Source organism: Oncorhynchus mykiss, chromosome 7, assembly GCF_013265735.2.
Source record: "Oncorhynchus mykiss isolate Arlee chromosome 7, USDA_OmykA_1.1, whole genome shotgun sequence".
NCBI classification, from domain to species: domain Eukaryota; kingdom Metazoa; phylum Chordata; class Actinopteri; order Salmoniformes; family Salmonidae; genus Oncorhynchus; species Oncorhynchus mykiss.
In genome coordinates this window covers 66,090,699-66,110,799 of record NC_048571.1, presented here as the reverse complement: position 1 = coordinate 66,110,799, position 20,101 = coordinate 66,090,699, and the positions used below count along the sequence as shown (strand labels likewise).

The following is a 20,101-nucleotide window of genomic DNA, read 5'->3' as shown; positions in this document are numbered from 1 at the left end:
TGTGTGTGTGTGTGTGTGTGTGTGTGTATGTATATATATATATATATTATTATTATTATTATTCTTTTTTATTGACTATTGTAATGGCTAACATTATGATCCAGCAGAGGAAATTAGAAATCTGTCTCTCCAGTTTGTAAGACTAACCTTAAAGCACACGTGTGGGGACCATCCCTTGTGAATATATTAGTATTATCAGTAAATTGTCTCATTAAAATGTTTTAGAATTTTGCGAATGCCTTTTCACCAATTTATTTACTAAATGAATGTAAGCTGCTTTGGAATGTGGTCATTTGTTATCCATAGAAAAAAGGTCTTTGAACATAAAGTTCATTGTGTCCATCGCATTCAATACTGTTGTAGCCAGTAATCGCCACTTGTCATCGTCTCTCACCTATATGACAGTTGTACGTCCATATCCGGTGGCCATCGTATCGACACCTGCACTTCATAATGTTGTTGGTGTAGTCGGACTCTGCCACCTCATAGTTGGGGTTGATTACAACCTGGGGAGAGACAACATAAACTCAGCAAAAAAAGAAACGTCCTCTCACTGTCAGTGTTTCTTTTCAGCAAACTTAACGTGTAAATATTTGTATGAACATAAGATTCAACAACTGAGACATAAACTGAACAAGTTCCACAGACGTGACTAACAGAAATTGAATAATGTTTCCCTGAACAAAGGGGGTGGGGGGGGTTGCCTGTTTTTGCTGTGAGAGACCCCACTCATCCACCAAGGCACCTGCAAGTTCCTGGACAGTTCTGGGGGGGGGGGGGGGGTGGCGGCATGGCCCTAGCCCTCACCCTCCGATCCAACAGGTCCCAGAAGTGCTCAATGGCATTGAGAGTCGGGCTCTTCGTTGGCCATGGCAGAACACTGATATTCCTGTCTTGCAGGAAATTACGCACTGGTGAGGACCTGCCTAACAACAGGCCTAGAAGCCCTCAGTCCAGCCTCTCTCAGCCTATTGCGGACAGTCTGAGCACTGATGGAGGGATTATGCGTTCCTGGTGTAACTCGGGCAGTTGTTGTTGCCATGCTGTACCTGTCCCGCAGGTGTGATGTTCGGATGTACTGATCCTGTGCAGGTGTTGTTACACGTGGTCTGCCACTGCGAGGATGATCAGCTGTCTGTCCTGTCTCCCTGTAGCTCTGTCTTAGGCGTCTCACAGTACGGACATTGCAATTTATTACCCTGGCCACATCTGCAGTCCTCATGCATCCTTGCAGCATGCCTAAGGCACGTTCACGCAGATGAGCAGGGACCCTGGGCATCTTTATTTAGGTGTTTTTCAGAGTCTGTAGAAAGGCCTCTTTTAGTGTCTTGAGTTTTCATAACTGTTTTTTATTTGATTTATTTCACCTTTATTTAACCAGGTAGGCTAGTTGAGAACGAGTTCTCATTTGCAACTGCGACCTGGCCAAGATAAAGCATAGCAGTGTGAACAGACAACACAGAGTTACACATGGAGTAAACAATAAACAAGTCAATAACATAGTAGAGAAAAAAATCATCTATATACATTGTGTGCAAAAGGCATGAGGAGGTAGGCAATAAATAGGCCATAGCAGTGGATAATTACAATTTAGCAGATTAACACGAGTGATAAATGATCAGATGGTCATGTGCAGGTAGAGATACTGGTGTGCAAAAGAGCAGAAAGGTAAATCAAATAAAAACAGTATGGTGATGAGGTAGGTAAATTGGGTGGGCTATATACCGATGGACTATGTACAGCTGCAGCGATCGGTTAGCTGCTCAGATAGCAGATGTTTAAAGTTGGTGAGGGAGATAAAAGTCTCCAACTTCAGAGATTTTTGCAATTCGTTCCAGTTGCAGGCAGCAGAGAACTGGAAGGAAAGGCAGCCAAATTAGGTTTTGGCTTTAGGGATGATCAGTGAGATACACCTGCTGGAGCACGTGCTACGGGTGGGTGTTGCCATCGTGACCAGTGAACTGAGACAAGACAGAGCTTTACCTAGCATAGCCTTGTAGATGACTTGGAGCCAGTGGGTCTGGCGACGAACATGTAGCGAGGGCCAGCCGACTAGAGCATACAGGTCGCAGTGGTGGGTGGTATAAGGTGCTTTAGTAACAAAACGGATGGCACTGGATTAAACTGCATCCAGTTTGCTGAGTAGAGTATTGGAAGCTATTTTGTAGATGACATCGCCAAAGTCGAAATAAAATAGGCAAAATAGAAAGCCGACTCTAGATTTGATTTTGGATTGGAGATGTTTGATATGAGTCTGAGAGTTTACAGTCTAGCCAGACACCTAGGTACTTATAGATGTCCACATATTCTAGGTCGGAACCATCCATGGCGGTGATGCTAGTCGACCATCCAGGGTGGTGATGCTAGTCGGGCATGCGGGTGCAGGCAGCATGCGGGTGCAGGCAGCGAACGGTTGAAAAGCATGCATTTGGTTTTACTAGCGTTTAAGAGCAGGTGGAGGCCACGGAAGGAGTGTTGTATGGCATTGAAGCTCATTTGGAGGTTAGATAGCACAGTGTCCAAGGAAGGGCCAGAAGTATACAGAATGGTGTCGTCTGCGTAGAGGTGGATCAGGGAATCGCCCGCAGCAAGAGCAACATCATTGATATATACAGAGAAAAGAGTCGGCCCGAGAATTAAACCCTGTGGTACCCCCATAGACTGCCAGAGGACCGGACAACATGCCCTCCAATTTGACACACTGAACTCTGTCTGCAAAGTAGTTGGTGAACCAGGCATGGCAGTCATTAGAAAAACCGAGGCTACTGAGTCTGCCGATAAGAATATGGCGATTGACAGAGTCGAAAGCCTTGGCCAGGTCGATGAAGACGGCTGCACAGTACTGTCTTTTATCGATGGCGGTTATTAGTACCTTGAGTGTGGCTGAGGTGCACCCGTGACCGGCTCGGAAACTGGATTGCACAGCGGAGAAGGTACGGTGGGATTCGAGATGGTCAGTGATCTGTTTTGTTGACTTGGCTTTCGAAGACCTTTAGATAGGCAGGGCAGAATGGATATAGGTCTGTAACAGTTTGGGTCCAGGGTGTGTCTCCCTTTGAAGAGGGGGATGACCGCGGCAGCTTTCCAATCCTTGGGGATCTCAGATGATACGAAGGAGAGGTTGAACAGGCTAGTAATAGGGGTTGCGACAATGGCGGCGGACAGTTTCAGAAATAGAGGGTCCAGATTGTCAAGCTCAGCTGATTTGTATGGGTCCAGGTTTTGCAGCTCTTTTAGAACATCTGCTATCTGGATTTGGGTAAAGGAGAAGCAAGGGAGGCTTGGTCGAGTAGCTGCCTCTGCTTTCCTGACTGACTGAGTGTATTGGTTCCTGACTTCCCTGAACAGTTGCATATCGCGGGGACTATTCGATGCTATTGCAGTCCGCCACAGAATGTTGTTGTGCTGGTCGAGGGCAGTCAGGTCTGGAGTGAACCAAGGGCTATATCTGTTCTTAGTTCTGCATTTTTTGAACGGAGCATGCTTGTCTAAGATAGTGAGGAAGTTACTTTTAAAGAATGACCAGGCATCCTCAACTGACAGGATGATGTCAATATCCTTCCAGGATACCTGGGCCAGGTCGATTAGAAAGGCCTTCTCGCAGAAGTGTTTGACAGTGATAAGGGGTGGTCGTTTGACCGCGGACCCGTAGCGGATACAGGCAATGAGGCAGTGATCGCTGAGATCCTGATTGAAGACAGCAGAGGTGTATTTGGAGGGCAAGTTGGTCAGGATAATGTCTATTAGGGTGACCATGTTTACGGATTTAGGGTTGTACCTGGTGGGTTCCTTGATGATTTGTGTGAGATTGAGGGCATCTAGCTTAGATTGTAGGACTGCCGGGGTGTTAAGCATATTCCAGTTTAGGTCACCTAACAGAACAAACTCTGAAGCTATATGGGGGGCAATCAATTCACAGATGGTGTCCAGGGCACAGCTAGGAGCTGAGGGGGTTCGGTAGCAGGCGGCAAAAGTGATTGACTTATTTCTGGAGAGATACATTTTTAAAATTAGAAGTTCGAACTGTTTGGGCATAGACCTGGAAAGTATGACAGAACTTTGCAGGCTATCTCTGCAGTAGATTGCAACTCCTCCTCCTTTGACAGTTCTATCTTGAGGGAAAGTGTTATAGTTGGGTATGGAAATCTCAGAATTTTTGGTGGCCTTCCTAAGCCAGGATTCAGACACGGCAAGGACATCAGGGTTGGCAGAGTGTGCTAAAGCAGTGAGTAAAACAAACTTAGGGAGGAGGCTTCTGATGTTGACATGCATGAAACAAGGCTTTTTTGATCACAGAAGTCAACAAATGAGGGTGCCTGGGGACATGCAGGGCCTGGGTTTACCTCCACAGGAGTAGGATGAGGGTACGGCTAAAGGCTATCAACTGGTCGCCTAGAGCGTTGGGGACAAGGAATAAAAGGAGCAGATTTATGGGCGTGGTAGAATATATTCAGGGATAATGTGCAGACAGGGGTATGGTGGGGTGCGGGTACAGCGGAGTTAAGCCCAGGCACTGGGTGATGATAAGAGAGGTTGTATCTCTGGACATGCTGGTTATAATGAGTGAGGTCACCGCATGTGTGGGAGGTGGGACAAAGGAGGTATCAGAGGTATGATGAGTGGAACTAGGGGCTCCATTGTAAACTAAAACAATGATAACTAACCTGAACAACAGTATACAAGGCATATTGATATTTGAGAGCGACATTCATCAAGGCATAAAGTAATCGCAGGTCTTGATTGGGAGAGCTATCTAAAACAACAGGTGACAGCTAGTCAGCTAACACAACAACAGCAGGTAAATTGGCGATGACTAGGCAGAGAGGGTCGGATTAACTACACACAGAGCCTGAGTTTGCGGCTGGGGCCGACAGATAAAACATAAATAAACAGAATGGAGTACCGTGATTACTGGACAGTCCAGCAGGCATCAGCTATGTAGCCAAGTGATCATAGTGTCCAGGGGGCAGCAATAGATGGAACAGGGAAGCCGCTAGCACGCGGGCGACACAGCGTTTAAAGTTAGTAGCCCGGGGGTGGTAGGGGGGTCTGCTCAGACGGAGGCCGGTTGAAGGCCCAGCGGATGGAGTATTCGTCGGCAGACCAGACGCTGGCTCACGGCTAACTGGTGCTAGCTTTGTGGCAGTGGCGTTAGCCACTATAGCCAATCGGTAGCAGCAGTGATCCGGTGCCAAGGTCCAGAGTTTACAGCAAGGATCCAGTGGAGTATTGGGCTCTAGCCGTGTATGAGTGGGGTTCGGGTGTACAGCTGAGTAGGCCCGGGAGGTGGGCCTCAGGGATAGCTTCGGTACTGGGTGCCACGGAGGGTGCAAGCTAGCTGTGAAGATTAGAAGTAGTGGCCCAGGGATTACGGCAGGAATCCGGCGTTGTTGTGGAGAGACAGTCCGATACTGGTAGATTGGCGAGTAATATCCAGGCTAAGAACAGGGCTGGTATCTGTGCAGAAGGTAAAAGACGCTAGCAGTGGCTAACAATGAATAGCTTGTAGCTAATTAGCTGGTTAGCTTCTGGAGGTTCTTGAATGTGTTCTAAAGTTAAAAAATAATAGCGATTCCGTATCACATTGGGTGAGGCAGGTTACCGGAAGGTATATTAGAATTAAAAATCGAAAAGAGATTGGGAAAAAAAATTGAAATGTATACAAAAAATACAAAAGTACACGAGAGGACGAACAAAACACGTCTACACTGCTACGCCATCTTATTTGCCTTATTATGTGACCTTATTTGTATAAGCTGTTAGTGTCTTAACGACCGTTCCACAGGTGCATGTTCATTAATTATTTGTGGTTCATTGAACAAGCATGGGAAACAGTGTTTAAACCCTTTACAATGAAGATGCGTGAAGTTATTTGGATTTTAAATAATTATCTTTGAAAGATGGGGTCCTGGAAAAGGGACATTTCTTTTTTTGCTGAGTTTATTTATGATGTAATCAGATAACCCAGATACTCTTGCTAATACCAAAATAGCCATCTGTGTTTGCAGCAACTATTAGTGAAATTGTAACAATATTAAAATGCTGGGAAAGTGACAAGCTGAATGATTAAATGTGAATTCCTTTTAAATGAATTGACTCCTGTAATCCCCATGGAACCAGAAGTGATTAGAAGAACTGTAACTACTCCCAGTTTATTATAAGATTCTCATGTAAGACAAGCACCTTGCTCCTATTTCATATTTGGATGTATAGAATCACATGCCTATTGTAATATAATTGTTATTTTAAATTAAAACTGGGGGGTATGGGGGGAAACAAAAGTTTTGAAAGAATAAAAAATCAATTAAGATTCTCACCTGGAAGATGTAGTCTCCTGGCACGACGTCTGTCACGTCTATCCACTGACAGTCGATGTCGTGTCTGTACGTATCCCAGCAGCCAACAGTGATGCCCTGCTGTCCGAAGTTAGCACACTCGTACCTCTTCTCAGTACCTGCCCGGCCAGAGAGAACAGTGAATAGCGTTAGATTGACCTACAGTAACACTCTTCACTGTTGTCTCCGATCTAACGCTCTTCACACTTGTCTCTGACCTACAGTAACACACTTCACTGTTATCTCCGGAGACAACAGTGAAGTCTTATTGTAGGTCGGAGACAACAGTGAAGTCTTATTGTAGGTTGGAGACAACAGTGAAGAGTGTTAGAGCAGAGAATCAGGCCTTTTTACCCCTTTCACATTAAAGCTCTTTACCCTCTTCACATTGGGTGTCCTCCAGACAGAAACTGGCCTTGTGTCCCTCTGCTACCTTGGTGCCATTGAGGCTCAGCAGGTCATAGTGGGTGAACACCTCCATGCTGTGGTAGTGTCTGGACCGGGAGATAGACAGTCAATCATGTTCATCACCACCACCCTCATCATCATAACGAGCCTCTGTACAACCACAGCAGGCACTGCCTCAAGATGACCACAAATGTATGATCTCATAAGACTGCGAAAATGACATCCTCCAGAGGACTTTTATTCCAGCACTGTGATTGTTCTCAACTCATGTAACACTCACAAAGAGTTCCTGCTCATGATGCTTCTTTGCATGCTATTGTCCAGCCCCCTTTATCATAGCTTCCACTACTTAACTAAATTGCTAAACTGAAGGACCAAATAATTCATCCTCCACTTTACCTGTGGCAGTCGTGCCAGACCCAGGAGTTGTGTGCAGCCCTGGGGCGGAAGTCGGACTGTCCGTTGTTGTGGATTTGTGAGGAGAAGCGCATCAGGCGACGGTAGGAGGACGGTGTGGCGGTGGCAGCGCTGCTGGACAGACAGTGCTCCTCGTTGGCACACTGCAGTATGTACATTGGCCGGTCCTCCAGGTATGTGGTGTGTTCCACCACCTGAGCGTTGAGAACCAAGTCTGGGGCCGCTGCATGCCAGGGCGGGAGAGGTCGTTAGTTTATTTTTATTTTCAATCACTTTGGTACATTGTTCAGATGTAAGTGGTATATAACTGACAACACTTGTAATTCCCTTATCTTTAAGAACATTTAATTGTTCATTCATTGGGGTTTCACACATCTTTCACCCGGGAGTAATTCATGAAAAATACAAAAAAGTTGTCATGAAATACAATGAGAACGTTTAGTGTTGTCACTAATACACCATTTAGTCATTTTAACTACCATTTAATCTAATAGCAAAAAATACAAGATACACATTTGTATCCAATGTCAGGTTGTAAGCATGTTGAGAAACATGTCAGTCTTAAGGTTTCATTATCCTTATACAGTACATAAGTAGGATAAATCATCAGAAATGGGGATATTGTCAAGTTGTTTGGCTTGTGTAAAAACGTAGCACAGCGTTGTATGCCATTCTGCCCCGTGCAACATTGTACAAGATCACCTTTTCTACGTGACAAGTCAACTGATACACTATCGCCTGTCTCTGCTTGAAATTCATCAGCTTAGTGTATCAATGAAATTCAGATAATGAGTGGAATATATTTAAGCAATAAGACCTGAGGGAGTGTGGTATATACCACGGCTAAGGGCTGTTCTTAGGCACGACACAGTGATGTGGAATGGTGATTTGATTGTTCATCATTACTAATCATCTAACTATTGCAGAGGTTGTATGTGGTGCCTTGAGTATTAGGGTTGAGGGTTGGTCAAGAGTTTTCAGGGTCTTAGGGCTCTATTCAATCAGATCTGCTTTGGTCGACATCCGCATAGCGGTTGTTTTGACGTGTCGGAGGTAGAACTGCCAAATCCAAAATCCATAAGTGGCTCCTGGCATTATACCAAAAGTGGACATTGCCATTTGCTGCATGGAGTTGCATTAACAGAAATCCCATGCAGCCTTGTTTACAAGTTGGACACTGGAATGTGAGATGTAATCTACGCCTTGATTAGGCTGATAGAAACCCTCATTATTTTGTTTAATGATTTTAAATTTTAGCATCATTATTTCTATATAGCCTACACTTTCTTGTTTTCAACTTCTAACGCGAGTGGGCCGGGTGTGGCTTCGTGACAATGATCACAAGAGCAACCTCAGACTACCTCAGACACCGCCAAAACATCCACTATGCGGGTGTCTGCCATCGCCGGTTAACTCTTGATCTTATTGAATCTAGGCCTTTAATTACAGACAGTAGTTATCATCAGTGACTTACACTCGGAGCAGGATACTCCAGCAGCGAAGCGCCCTCCCCCTCGAGGGCAGTGGAGGTGTTTCCCGTGATGGAGGCATTGGGCCAAGGTCATCTCCGTTCCTGAGCACCTGACCCCGCTCATCACCACGTCATCAGCCCTCACGTCTCCCGGCCAGTACCACGTCTCCTAGTAGGGAGAAATAACACCACACAGGCAAACTCATCAAACATAGGCCCAGCTTCCATTCTCTAAACTCAAGAGGGAAAACTGTTAGTCATTTTACAACAAGAGGTTTCCCTATCTACATTTCCATCCCTTCAAGTCATGGACCTGCATAGCTATAGGGCGGGAGGTAGCCTAGCGGTTTGAGCGCAGTATCCTAATAGTCGCTGGTTAAGATGGCGCCGAAGAGGATGTCTGACGTTTTACATGCCCCTAACCAATTGTGCTATTTTGTTAGTTTTTTTGTGTTGTTTGTAACTTACTTTTTCACTTATTTTATACACATTATATACACTGCTCAAAAAAATAAAGGGAACACTTAAACAACACAATGTAACTCCAAGTCAATCACACTTCTGTGAAATCAAACTGTCCACTTAGGAAGCAACACTGATTGACAATAAATTGCACATGCTGTTGTGCAAATGGAATAGACAACAGGTGGAAATTATAGGCAATTAGCAAGACACCCCCAATAAAGGAGTGGTTCTGCAGGTGGTGACCACAGACCACTTCTCAGTTCCTATGCTTCCTGGCTGATGTTTTGGTCACTTTTGAATGCTGGCGGTGCTTTCACTCTAGTGGTAGCATGAGACGGAGTCTACAATCCCACACAAGTGGCTCAGGTAGTGCAGCTCATCCAGGATGGAACATTAATGCGAGCTGTGGCAAGGTTTTTCTGTGTCTGTCAGCGTAGTGTCCAGAGCATGGAGGCGCTACCAGGAGACAGGCCAGTACATCAGGAGAAGTGGAGGAAGCTGTAGGAGGGCAACAACCCAGCAGCAGGACCGCTACCTCCGCCTTTGTGCAAGGAGGAGCAGGAGGAGCACTGCCAGAGCCCTGTAAAATGACCTCCAGCAGGCCACAAATGTGCATGTGTCTGCTCAAACGGTCAGAAACAGACTCCATGAGGGTGGTATGAGGGCCCGACATCCACAGGTGGGGGTTGTGCTTACAGCCCAACACCGTGCAGGACGTTTGGCATTTGCCAGAGAACACCAAGATTGGAAAATTCGCCACTGACGCCCTGTGCTCTTCACAGATGAAAGCAGGTTCACACTGAGCACATGTGACAGAGTCTGGAGACGCCGTGGAGAACGTTATGCTGCCTGCAACATCCTCCAGCATGACCGGTTTGGCGGTGGGTCAGTCATGGTGTGGGGTGGCATTTTTTTGGGGACCGCACAGCCCTCCATGTGCTCGCCAGAGGTAGCCTGACTGCCATTAGGTACCGAGATGAGATCCTCAGACCCCTTGTGAGACCATATGCTGGTGCGGTTGGCCCTGAGTTCCTCCTAATGCAAGACAATGCTAGACCTCATGTGGCTGGAGTGTGTCAGCAGTTCCTACAAGAGGAAGGCATTGATGCTATGGACTGGCCCGCCTGTTCCCCAGACCTGAATCCAATTGAGCACATCTGGGACATCATGTCTCGCTCCATCCACCAACGCCACGTTGCACCACAGACTGTCCAGGAGTTGGGCGGATGCTTTAGTCCAGGTCTGGGAGGAGATCCCTCAGGAGACCATCCGCCTCCTCATCAGGAGCATGCCCAGGCGTTGTAGGGAGGTCATACAGGCACGTGGAGGCCACACACACTACTGAGCCTCATTTTGACTTGTTTTAAGGACATTACATCAAAGTTGGATCAGCCTGTAGTGTGGTTTTCCACTTTAATTTTGAGTGTGACTCCAAATCCAGACCTCCATGGGTTGATAAATTTCATTTCCATTGATCATTTTTGTGTGATTTTGTTGTCAGCACATTCAATCATGTTTCATTCATTCAGATCTAGGATGTGTTATCTTAGTGTTCCCTTTATTTTTTTGAGCAGTGTATTTTATACATAATGTTTCTGCTACCGTCTTATGACAGAAAATAACTTTTGGACCTAAGAACATCACCACTAACTAGAAAAAGATTTTTCCTTGAACATGTCTGACGAGAAGGATATACTACTCTCCCAGGAACAGGCCCAGATCCCCGTCATTTGCGTGAAGAAAAGATGGCGGAAAAGAGGACACAGATCAGGCTGCCTTCTGAGAATCCGTAGGCGAGCAAGTAAACTCCCACTGCCATCAATTCTACTTTCAATCAGTGGAAAATAAAATGAATGACCTACCATTGCGATTATCCTACCAACGGGACATTAAGAACTATAATATTTTATATTTAACCGAGTCGTGGCTGAATGACGACACGGATAATATAGAGCTGGCGGGAATTTTCCATGCACCGGCAGAACAGAGAAGTCTGGTAAGACGAGGGGTGGGGGTGTGTGTCTTTTTGTCAATAACAGCTGGTGCGTAATGTCTAATATTAAAGAAGTCTCTAAGTATTGCTCACCTGAGGTAGAGTACCTTATGATAAGCTGTAGACCACACTATCTACCATTTTTTGTAGCCATCTATTTACCACCACAGAAAGATGCTGGCACTAAGACCACACTCAACCAACTCTATAAGGCCATAAGCAAACAAGAAAATGCTCACCCAGAAGTGGCGCTCCTAATGGCCGGGGACTTTAATGCAGGCAAACTTAAATCAGTTTTACCAGGATGTCACATGAGCAACCAGAGGAAAAAAACCTCTAGAACACCTTTACTTCACACGCATAGATGCATACAAAGCTCTCCCCCACCATCCATTTGGCAAATCTGACCATAATTCTATCCTCCTGATTCCTGCTTTCAAGCTAAAACTAAATAGCGGATGCTAAGCTACAGGACTGTTATGCTAGCACAGACTGGAATATGTTCCGGGATTCATCCAATGGCATTGAGGAGTATACCACCTCAGTCATCGTCATAATCAATAAGTGCATCGACGACGTCGTCCTCACAGTGACTGTATGTACATTTCCCAACCAGAAGCCATGGATTACAGGCAACATCCGCATTCGAGCTAAAAGCTAGAGCTGCTGCTTTCAAGGAGCGGGACACTAATCCGGACGCCTATAAGAAATCCCCCTATGCCCTCAGACGAACCATCAAACAAGCAAAGCGTCAATACAGGATTAAGATTGAATGCTACTACACCAGCTCTGACACTCGAAAGATGTGGCAGGGCTTGAAAACTATTACGCAAAGGGAAACCCAGACGCGAGCTGCCGAGTGATTGCAAGCCTACCAGACGAGCGAAATGCCTTTCATGCTCGCTTCGAGGCAGGCAACATTGAAGCATGCGCGAGAGCACCAGCTGTTGACTGTGTGATAACGCTCTCAGGAGCCGATATGAGCAAGACCTTTAAACAGATCAACATACACAAAGCCGCGGGCCCAGATGGATTACCAGGATGTGTACTCAAAGCATGCGCGGACCACCTGGCAAGTGTCTGTAATACCTACATGTTTCAAGCAGACCACCATAGCCCCTGGCCCAAGGAAGCGAAGGTAAGCTGCCTAAATGATTACCGCCCCGTAGCACTCACGTCGGTAGCCATGAAGTGCTTTGAAAGGCTGGTCATGGCATCAACAGCATCCTCCCAGATACCCTAGACCCACTCCAATTTGCACACCGCCCCAACAGATCCACTGATGACACAATCTCAAATCACACTCCACACTGCCCTTTCCACCTGGACAAAAGGAACACCTATGTGAGAATGCTTTCATTGACCACAGCTCAGTGTTCAACACCATAGTGCCCATGAAGCTCATCACTAAGCTAAGGACCCTGGGACTAAACACCTCCCTCTGCAACTAGATCCTGGACTTCCTGACAGGCTGCCCCCAGGTGGTAAGTGTAGACAACAACACGTTTGCCACGCCGATCCTCAACACTGGGGCCCCTCAAGGGTGTGTACTTTGTCCCCTCCTGTACTTCCTGTTCACCCACGACTGAGGGCCCAAACACGACTCCAACACCATCATTAAGTTTGCTGACGACAACAGTGACATCTATGCATAGTCACTTCACCCCTACCTACATGTACAAATTACCTCAACTAACCTGTACACCTGCACACTAACTCGGTACCGGTACCCCCTGTATATAGCCTCGTTATTGTGTTACTTTTTATTATTTTTTACTTTAGTTTATTTGGTAAATATTTTCTTAACTCTTCTTGAACTGCACTGTTGGTTTTGGGCTTGTAAGTAAGCATTTCACGGTAAGGTCTACACTTATTGTATTCGGAGCATGTGACAAATAAAGTTTGATTTCAATACTCAAGCCGACAAGGTGCAAAAATGTGTGAATGTGCCCTTGAGCAAGGCACTTAACCCCAATTTTGCTATTGTTGAGATATGGGAACATCTGCCTAGTAGAACCCATTCTGATAGTTGTTGTCCAAAACTCCTTGAGAAGATAGACAATATGTAATTGAGGAAGTGAATAGCATATGGGTTAGGCCTCTTTTTCTCTGGTGGATGTTTTCTAGATTTCATGTTTCTGATGATGAGGCTTTATAAAGCAAGTAGCAAGATCCTTAAAGAAACAGTCTCAGCCTCTTAATACTGTATCATCTGTATGCATCTATATCGAATCCCAAAGCCAAGAGGATAAAAACTCATTCTTCCTGGTATCTCCAATAGAAAAGGAGTAGGGGTGGGTGGGTGGGATGGGGAGGGTGGTTTGGGGGGATGCAGGGGGGGTTCTATGGAATGGAGTTTTAGACTTTGGTGTCATATTTTCCATCTGTTCGGCTGCCTTCAGAAACACTTAGTTTGCGTCGCAAATAGCACCCTATTCCCTTTATAGTCCACTACTTTTGACCAGGGCCCATAGGGCATTATAAAGGGAATAGGGTGCTATTTGGGATGCAGCCTTAGAGCGCTGAGCAGTAAGTCAGGAAAGAAGCACCAGAGCAGTAAGTCAGGAAAGAGGAACCAGAGGAGCAGTAAGTCAGGAAAGAGGAACCAGAGGAGCAGTAAGTCAGGAAAGAGGAACCAGAGGAGCAGTAAGTCAGGAAAGAGGAACCAGAGGAGCAGTAAGTCAGGAAAGAGGAACCAGAGGAGCAGTAAGTCAGGAAAGGGGAACCAGAGCAGTAAGTCAGGAAAGGGGAACCAGAGCAGGCTGCCAGGAAGCTGTGTGTGTTTGATGATGGACTGTTCTCTAATCTGCTGCTGCTCCACCATCTGGGACAGGCTCTGCTGCTTCCGTCTCTGCTCTACTCTCCACGGGACGGGCTCTGCTGCTTCCGTCTCTGCTCTACTCTCCACGGGACAGGCTCTGCTGCTTCCGTCTCTTCCACGACAGGCTCTGCTGCTTCCGTCTCTGCTCTACTCTCCACCAGGCTTTTGTAACAGATTAACCTCTGTTAACATAAAATTACTGGATCTCTGCAGGAAAGTTTTTGGTTTTAATGTCACCTGCACAAGTACAGTGAAATGCCTTTCTTGCAAGCTCCAAACCCAACAATGCAGTAATCAATATCAATGTAGCACTACAAATAACATAAGGTGAACAAAAACACAGGAGAAATACAAGTAACAAATAAAAGTGTCTTTCTGTGTGTTTGTCTGTCTGTGTGTCTGTGCACATGTGTGTGTGTGCTTTCTAGTACATTTAAAGCATCCCCAAACACATCATGGAAATGTTATGTAGACTGCCATTAAGAGGCGGATTAGTACACAATAATCTAAGTCGCACTTAATCACACAATTACTCTGAGCTCTATCAGCCCAGTCCAATTTCCACTCATTAAACTCTCCCTCCCATTAACCCAGTTCTTCCATGATTCATAAATACTTTCCAGGCTGTTAGCACCACTGCCAGTGGCATTCAGCATGTTAATACACTACAAATGATTTAATGATGACAGACTCTCAAACAGTAGACTCGTCCGAACCCTCCCCCCCAAAAAAAATGTATAAAGAATGCACATAGAGGTGGTGTTTCGCACACCGTGGGACTAAAGATAGCTCTTATATAATCCTTTAAACAACCCAAATAATCAAAATAACAACACTAATAGGTCTGGTACATCAGCAGAAAAGTGTATCTAGCCAATATAGGGATTGCTGATGGTGGTGGGCCAATGAAACTTCAAAGAGCGGGAGCGGACTCCCCACCACCAAGTGTATACTGTTCACATACGCCACAGGCCTGTACATGTGAATGTTTATGGTACCCAGGCTAACCTGTAGCCTCTCCTCACTTCATCCCCTCTGTCAGTGTGGAGACTATAAACTCTAAGGTCAGAGCCCCTTTTACTTTCCTAGTTTCCTTTAGTGAGCATCTCCAGCTGTTTACAGCTAAGTATATCAGACCCATATGGATATATGAAGTTTACTGGAGGTGATTACATGGCTCTGATGTATATAACTGAGGCCAACTTGAAACACAGTAGGACCAAATTAGGTAGTTTTATGAAGTAATAGCACCAGTGCTAGACCTGACTATTTCCCCAACATCCACACAAATAACACTGGGGTAAAAACCTATACTTATCTGTGAGTTCCAATCACACAAAAGGTATAATTGATCCTTGATATTATTACATGTTGTCGATACTTACACAGAAACAGGAAACACAATGGTAATAGTTTTACTGTACAGAATTTCAAAATAATAATTAAAAAAATTTGAGATGAAATTGACCATTTGTCAAAGATTGTTAGGCTTTTGATCATCTGGCTGACCAGCCAATGGGATGAGCGTTTGATGTGTGTAAACGCACCTGGAAGGCGTTGCTGGCGAACCCAAGGCCCAGCTGCCTGCACACGACCGTGGCCTCCATGGTTCCCCAGCTATCACTACACACTGTGCCCCACACCAGCGAGTCATTCTTCTCCGCCAGCACCTCCACACGCCCCTCAAACGGGTTCCGCCCACCGCTCAGACGCAGCTGCAACACAGTAAAGGAGAGATTAGATGTTTATAAAGGCAGTCCCATTCTGCTCATATGTTTTGTGTTTATTGGACACGCCAGAGATAGAGAGGAAAGACAGGAGGAGAAAGTGTGCTGAGATAGCAGTGGGCCGGATTGGAATCCATGCTTATGTGTTTTAGGGGCAGCGGCTTAGACCACTATACCAGGGGTCGAGCCCATGGACTCCCGCACAGGCAAACCAGCGACAAAGGAGCCTCCATCATTTGTTAGCAAAACAATTTAAAATCAGGTTTTGCCTTATCAGCTGAATAATAATGGCAAGTAGAAGTAATCAACATTTTAAAATGAATAGACTTGGTAGACAGTTTCATTATTTTGACCTCCCCACAGTTCATTGAGAGAGGAAGTGTAAACTCTAACATAGTCTATTAGCTAGAAAGATATCTTGGCGGCATAGAGAAAATATTGCTGTTGTAAAGCACATTCTACACATTTCCCCATAAATTGTTGCAGTTTTGAAGCTAATATCTAGCAATTCTACACAGTTTGGCATGGAACGGAGAGATAATTTTGCAGTTTTAAAGCAAATTTCCTGCAATTCTATGCATTTCGCCATTGGCTAATGCTGTGTTCCTCTGCTCAAATATAGCTAAATCAATGGGCATATGCCCTGAATGCCATTTTTGGGGGGGATTTTCTCCCTGAATGTCTAGCTCTAATTTAATTATTAGTTTTCAAAAACGGTATTATCTAAAAATAAATATAGTTCAATATCTTTTATGCATGCTTTCTATCTGGTTTTAGTTGTTTACGTTGACTCTGAAACAGTTTTTCCCATCCAGAAATGTACCACTTAGACGGCCTGCCTAAGAGTTTTCTATACAGAAAAAAATCTGTAATTAGCTCCAATTACTGTAACTTCCTCCATATTAAACGTATCGTTTGAGATTTTGTCAATGAAGCCATTTATCAACTTCCCCAGAGTCGGATGAACAAGAACAACTACCATGCTAACTCTTCCTTTAGACGTCCAGTCATTGTGCTAACGCTAGTTAGCATTGGCTTGTGAACTTCCTTTTTAATGGATGCAGAGACATAAAAATGCTATCCACGGTGGTATTCTGTTGCAGCTAGCAATATTCATGAAATGCTTTTTTTCTCCACATAAAATATATTTTTCAAAAATATTACAATAATACATTTGCAATAATACATACTTTCAGTACCTCCGCGGACACCAGTAAAAATAAAACTGCACTCGATCACCTGCTAGGCCACAGATTCGATGTTTATTATGAGCCAAAAAAGACACTTGATTCAAAGAGGTAGCATATTCCATCATCTTTGTTGAGTATTCTGAATTACTGAGAAAACAGAAAATATTTGTCATAAATTCTCTCTTTGGCTGTGAAATGCTTTATCTAAAGTATTTTTAGAAGCATTTCTTCTACTATGAAAATAGTTTGGCTAAAATTTGTAGTTGGCATCAATGATGGAATCACAACAACTAAACTTTGCACATCCACAGATGACAAACAAACGTTTAGTGTATTTGTTCATTTTCATTTGGCAACAGTTAGCAATAGACTTATATACTAGTTATATATGAGTAATACACAAGTACTATATGAGTAATACCAATGAGCGGTGGGCATTTACTAGGCCTACTCACTTTGTTCTGGAAGCCCATGGCAGGAACATTACATCTAACCGCAGCGTCCTCCTCGTGACTGCAGCCCAGGGCATCTCTGTTGAAGTAACACTCTGTGAGGGACTTCTCAAAGCCAGAGCACTCCACCTCATTCATATGGACTGGGCCCATTCCTACAGAGGAGAGAAGACACACCTGGAGTCAGCTCCATCCCATTCTCTCAATCATAGAATTAAATATGTATCTCTATGCTTTCAATACCCCAAGAGACAGACTGAATGGAGATTCTCCATTGAAAGAGCTTTTTAGTTCAGGACTAGGCTTAATCTGTATCTGGGAAACCAGCCAACTATGTTTAAATGCATGGCAATGATGTGTAACAGGGGTACAATCACACTTTTAGGACAACTCTGACCCATTCGAGTAGGGCTCTTGGGAACATTGAACTGTTCTCTCCAGAGGTGTGGACTCGAGTCACATGACTTGACAAATTTGATGACTTGAGACTCAACTTGATATTAAATAAAATATCTTGAGACTTGGATCCTCAAGACTATGGACCTATCTGGCCAGGTTTTGTAATGTTTGGTCACTCATTTTGTGGCACAGATTCTCCATGGATTACTCTCCGCAAAGCCAGAGAGAGTAGCCGCAGCATGGGAAAGGGAAGGGAAAGGGGATACCTAGTCAATTGCACACTGAATGATTTAAACCAAAATATGCCTTCCAAAATGTGTTACGGGTCTTGATTATTGACCAATGACTGGTCATCAGCATTGTTGTGCAAAGGGGGCGCATATCCAGATTAGTGACCAGAAAACACTTGCTTCCTTTTCTCCGGTTTTGCCTAACAAAAACAGATTAGGCCTACAGTTTAGAAAACTACTATGGAGGCATCTTTGCCAGAATAATTTGATTGATCATTTTCATATTTTGGGGGGCTACTGGCTGTATGTCTAAAGATACTGTAGCTGTAACATCGCATTGCCTTCAATATTATGGGATCAAGATGTTACATATTCTGGCAAATTAATTACACTATTTGTGAGGAAGAAAAGGGCTACCCAGTTGGCCTTATGATTCTGCATGCTCTGGACTCCAGAGAAATTACATGATATCCCTACTTAATATTGTTAACATTAATTACTTTCAGCTAAAAATGAAGGTGTAAAATGCAGTTTATTTCTGTATCTTAACTAGGATTGCACTCTTCCATCACATGTACAGCTGATTATCAAGATCTTGCACACTAATGAGATGCTTTTGAGCCCACATTACTACACTGTATAAGCCAAGGTCGACATGCTTTCTGGTAAGTTTTGATTACAATACTGGGTGGGGTGAATATATTTTATATGACATACAAGATTATTTGTTAACTAGTAAATAGTAGCCTACAGCAAAGTGTGTTTAAATCATTTCGAACTTGTTAACAATTTCTGCTAGTTAGTTCTTGCTACCATGTGGGTTTTAGCTTGCTTGAGCCTGCTAACTGAAGAGTGTTAATTCACCTGTTTCCATACATGTTTCATTTTAAAAAATTTATCTTACAAAGGAGTTGTTTTAATCTAACTGCTTAACTATTTATCTGTACATGGAATTGTATTGTTTTATACAATTCTTTTATAATCTTTACAGGAAAATACCATGGGCACTATCTGATGTGTGGAGACATTTCACTGCAGCTAATGTAGAAGGAAAAGCTGTGTACATTTGCAAATACTGTGCCAAATCATATGTGAAGAATGCAACAAAGATGCAGAATCATCTGGCCAAGTGCATAAAGTTCCCTCAGCGCTCACAACAAGCAACCTCTGACAAAACTCCCTCTACTTCTATTCGAGGTGAAAATCAGACACCTTATCGATAGCAACAGCTCATGTTTTGTTTTACTCAATGGAGGAACATAGACAGAGAAATGCTAATGAATGTCTTGCTCGAGCTGTGTATGCAACTGGTTCACCTCTGATGCTCACAGGAAATGTGTATTGGAAGAGATTTCTGAATGTTCTTCGCCCAGCACACACCCCTCCAACCAGACATGCTTTATCTACTCATTTGCTGGATGCAGAGTTCAACAGAGTTCAAGTGAAGGTCAAGCAAATCATAGAGAAAGCAGACTGTATTGCAATCATCTCTGATGGGTGGTTGAATGTTCGTGGGCAAGGAATAATGAACTACATCATCTCCACCCCTCAACCAGTATTCTACAAGAGCACAGACACAAGGGACAACAGACACACCGGTCTCTACATTGCAGATGAGCTGAAGGCAGTCATCAATAACCTTGGACCACAGAAGATATTTGCACTGGAGACAGAAAATGCTGCGAACATGAAGTCTGCTTGGTCTAAAGTGGAGGAGTCCTACCATCACATCACACCCATTGGCTGTGCTGCTCATGCATTGAATCTGCTCCTCAAGGACATCATGGCACTGAAAACAATGGATACACTCTACATGAGAGCCAAGGAAATGGTTATGTATGTGAAGGGTCCTCAAGTTATTGCAGCAATCTACCTAACCAAGCAAAGTGAGAAGAATAAGAGCACCACATTGAAGCTGCCCAGCAACACCCGTTGGTGTGGTGTTGTCATCATGTTTGACAGTCTCTTGGAGAAGAAGGAGTCTCTCAACAAATGGCCATATCACAGTCTGCCGATATGGACAGCCCCATCAAGAGGATCCTCCTGGATGATATATTTTGGGAGAGAGTGGTAAGCAGCCAGAAACTCCTGAAACCTATAGCAGTAGCCATTGCACAGATTGAGAGAGACAAACATCCTGTCTGATGTTCAGACTCTGCTTGCAGATGTAAGAGAATAAATATGTACTGCCCT

General features: G+C 44.4%; 2 protein-coding genes across 6 annotated transcripts in view; one reads left to right on the top strand and one right to left on the bottom strand.

Moving 5' to 3' along the window:
* LOC110528290 (lysyl oxidase homolog 2A) overlaps positions 1-20,101 on the bottom strand; it is a 65,272-nt gene that overhangs the window by 3,759 nt on the left and 41,412 nt on the right. Inside the window, exons 7-13 of the mRNA XM_021610237.2 lie at positions 17,283-17,434; positions 15,458-15,625; positions 8,635-8,800; positions 7,143-7,383; positions 6,714-6,829; positions 6,318-6,454; positions 395-506 (exon numbers count right to left, since the gene is read on the bottom strand). Of these exons, the coding sequence (XP_021465912.1) occupies positions 395-506; positions 6,318-6,454; positions 6,714-6,829; positions 7,143-7,383; positions 8,635-8,800; positions 15,458-15,625; positions 17,283-17,434 (1,092 nt within the window). The remainder of the gene's footprint in view (positions 1-394; positions 507-6,317; positions 6,455-6,713; positions 6,830-7,142; positions 7,384-8,634; positions 8,801-15,457; positions 15,626-17,282; positions 17,435-20,101) is intronic.
* Positions 1-20,101, top strand: part of r3hcc1 (R3H domain and coiled-coil containing 1) — a 37,718-nt gene that overhangs the window by 7,674 nt on the left and 9,943 nt on the right. The window contains exon 9 of one of the 5 annotated variants that reach the window (XM_036983877.1): positions 13,923-14,631. The exons of the other annotated variants lie outside the window; for them this stretch is intronic. The gene's annotated coding sequence lies outside the window, so the exon portion shown is untranslated. Of the gene's footprint in view, positions 1-13,922; positions 14,632-20,101 lie in introns of those variants that run through there. 5 annotated transcript variants of the gene reach the window in all.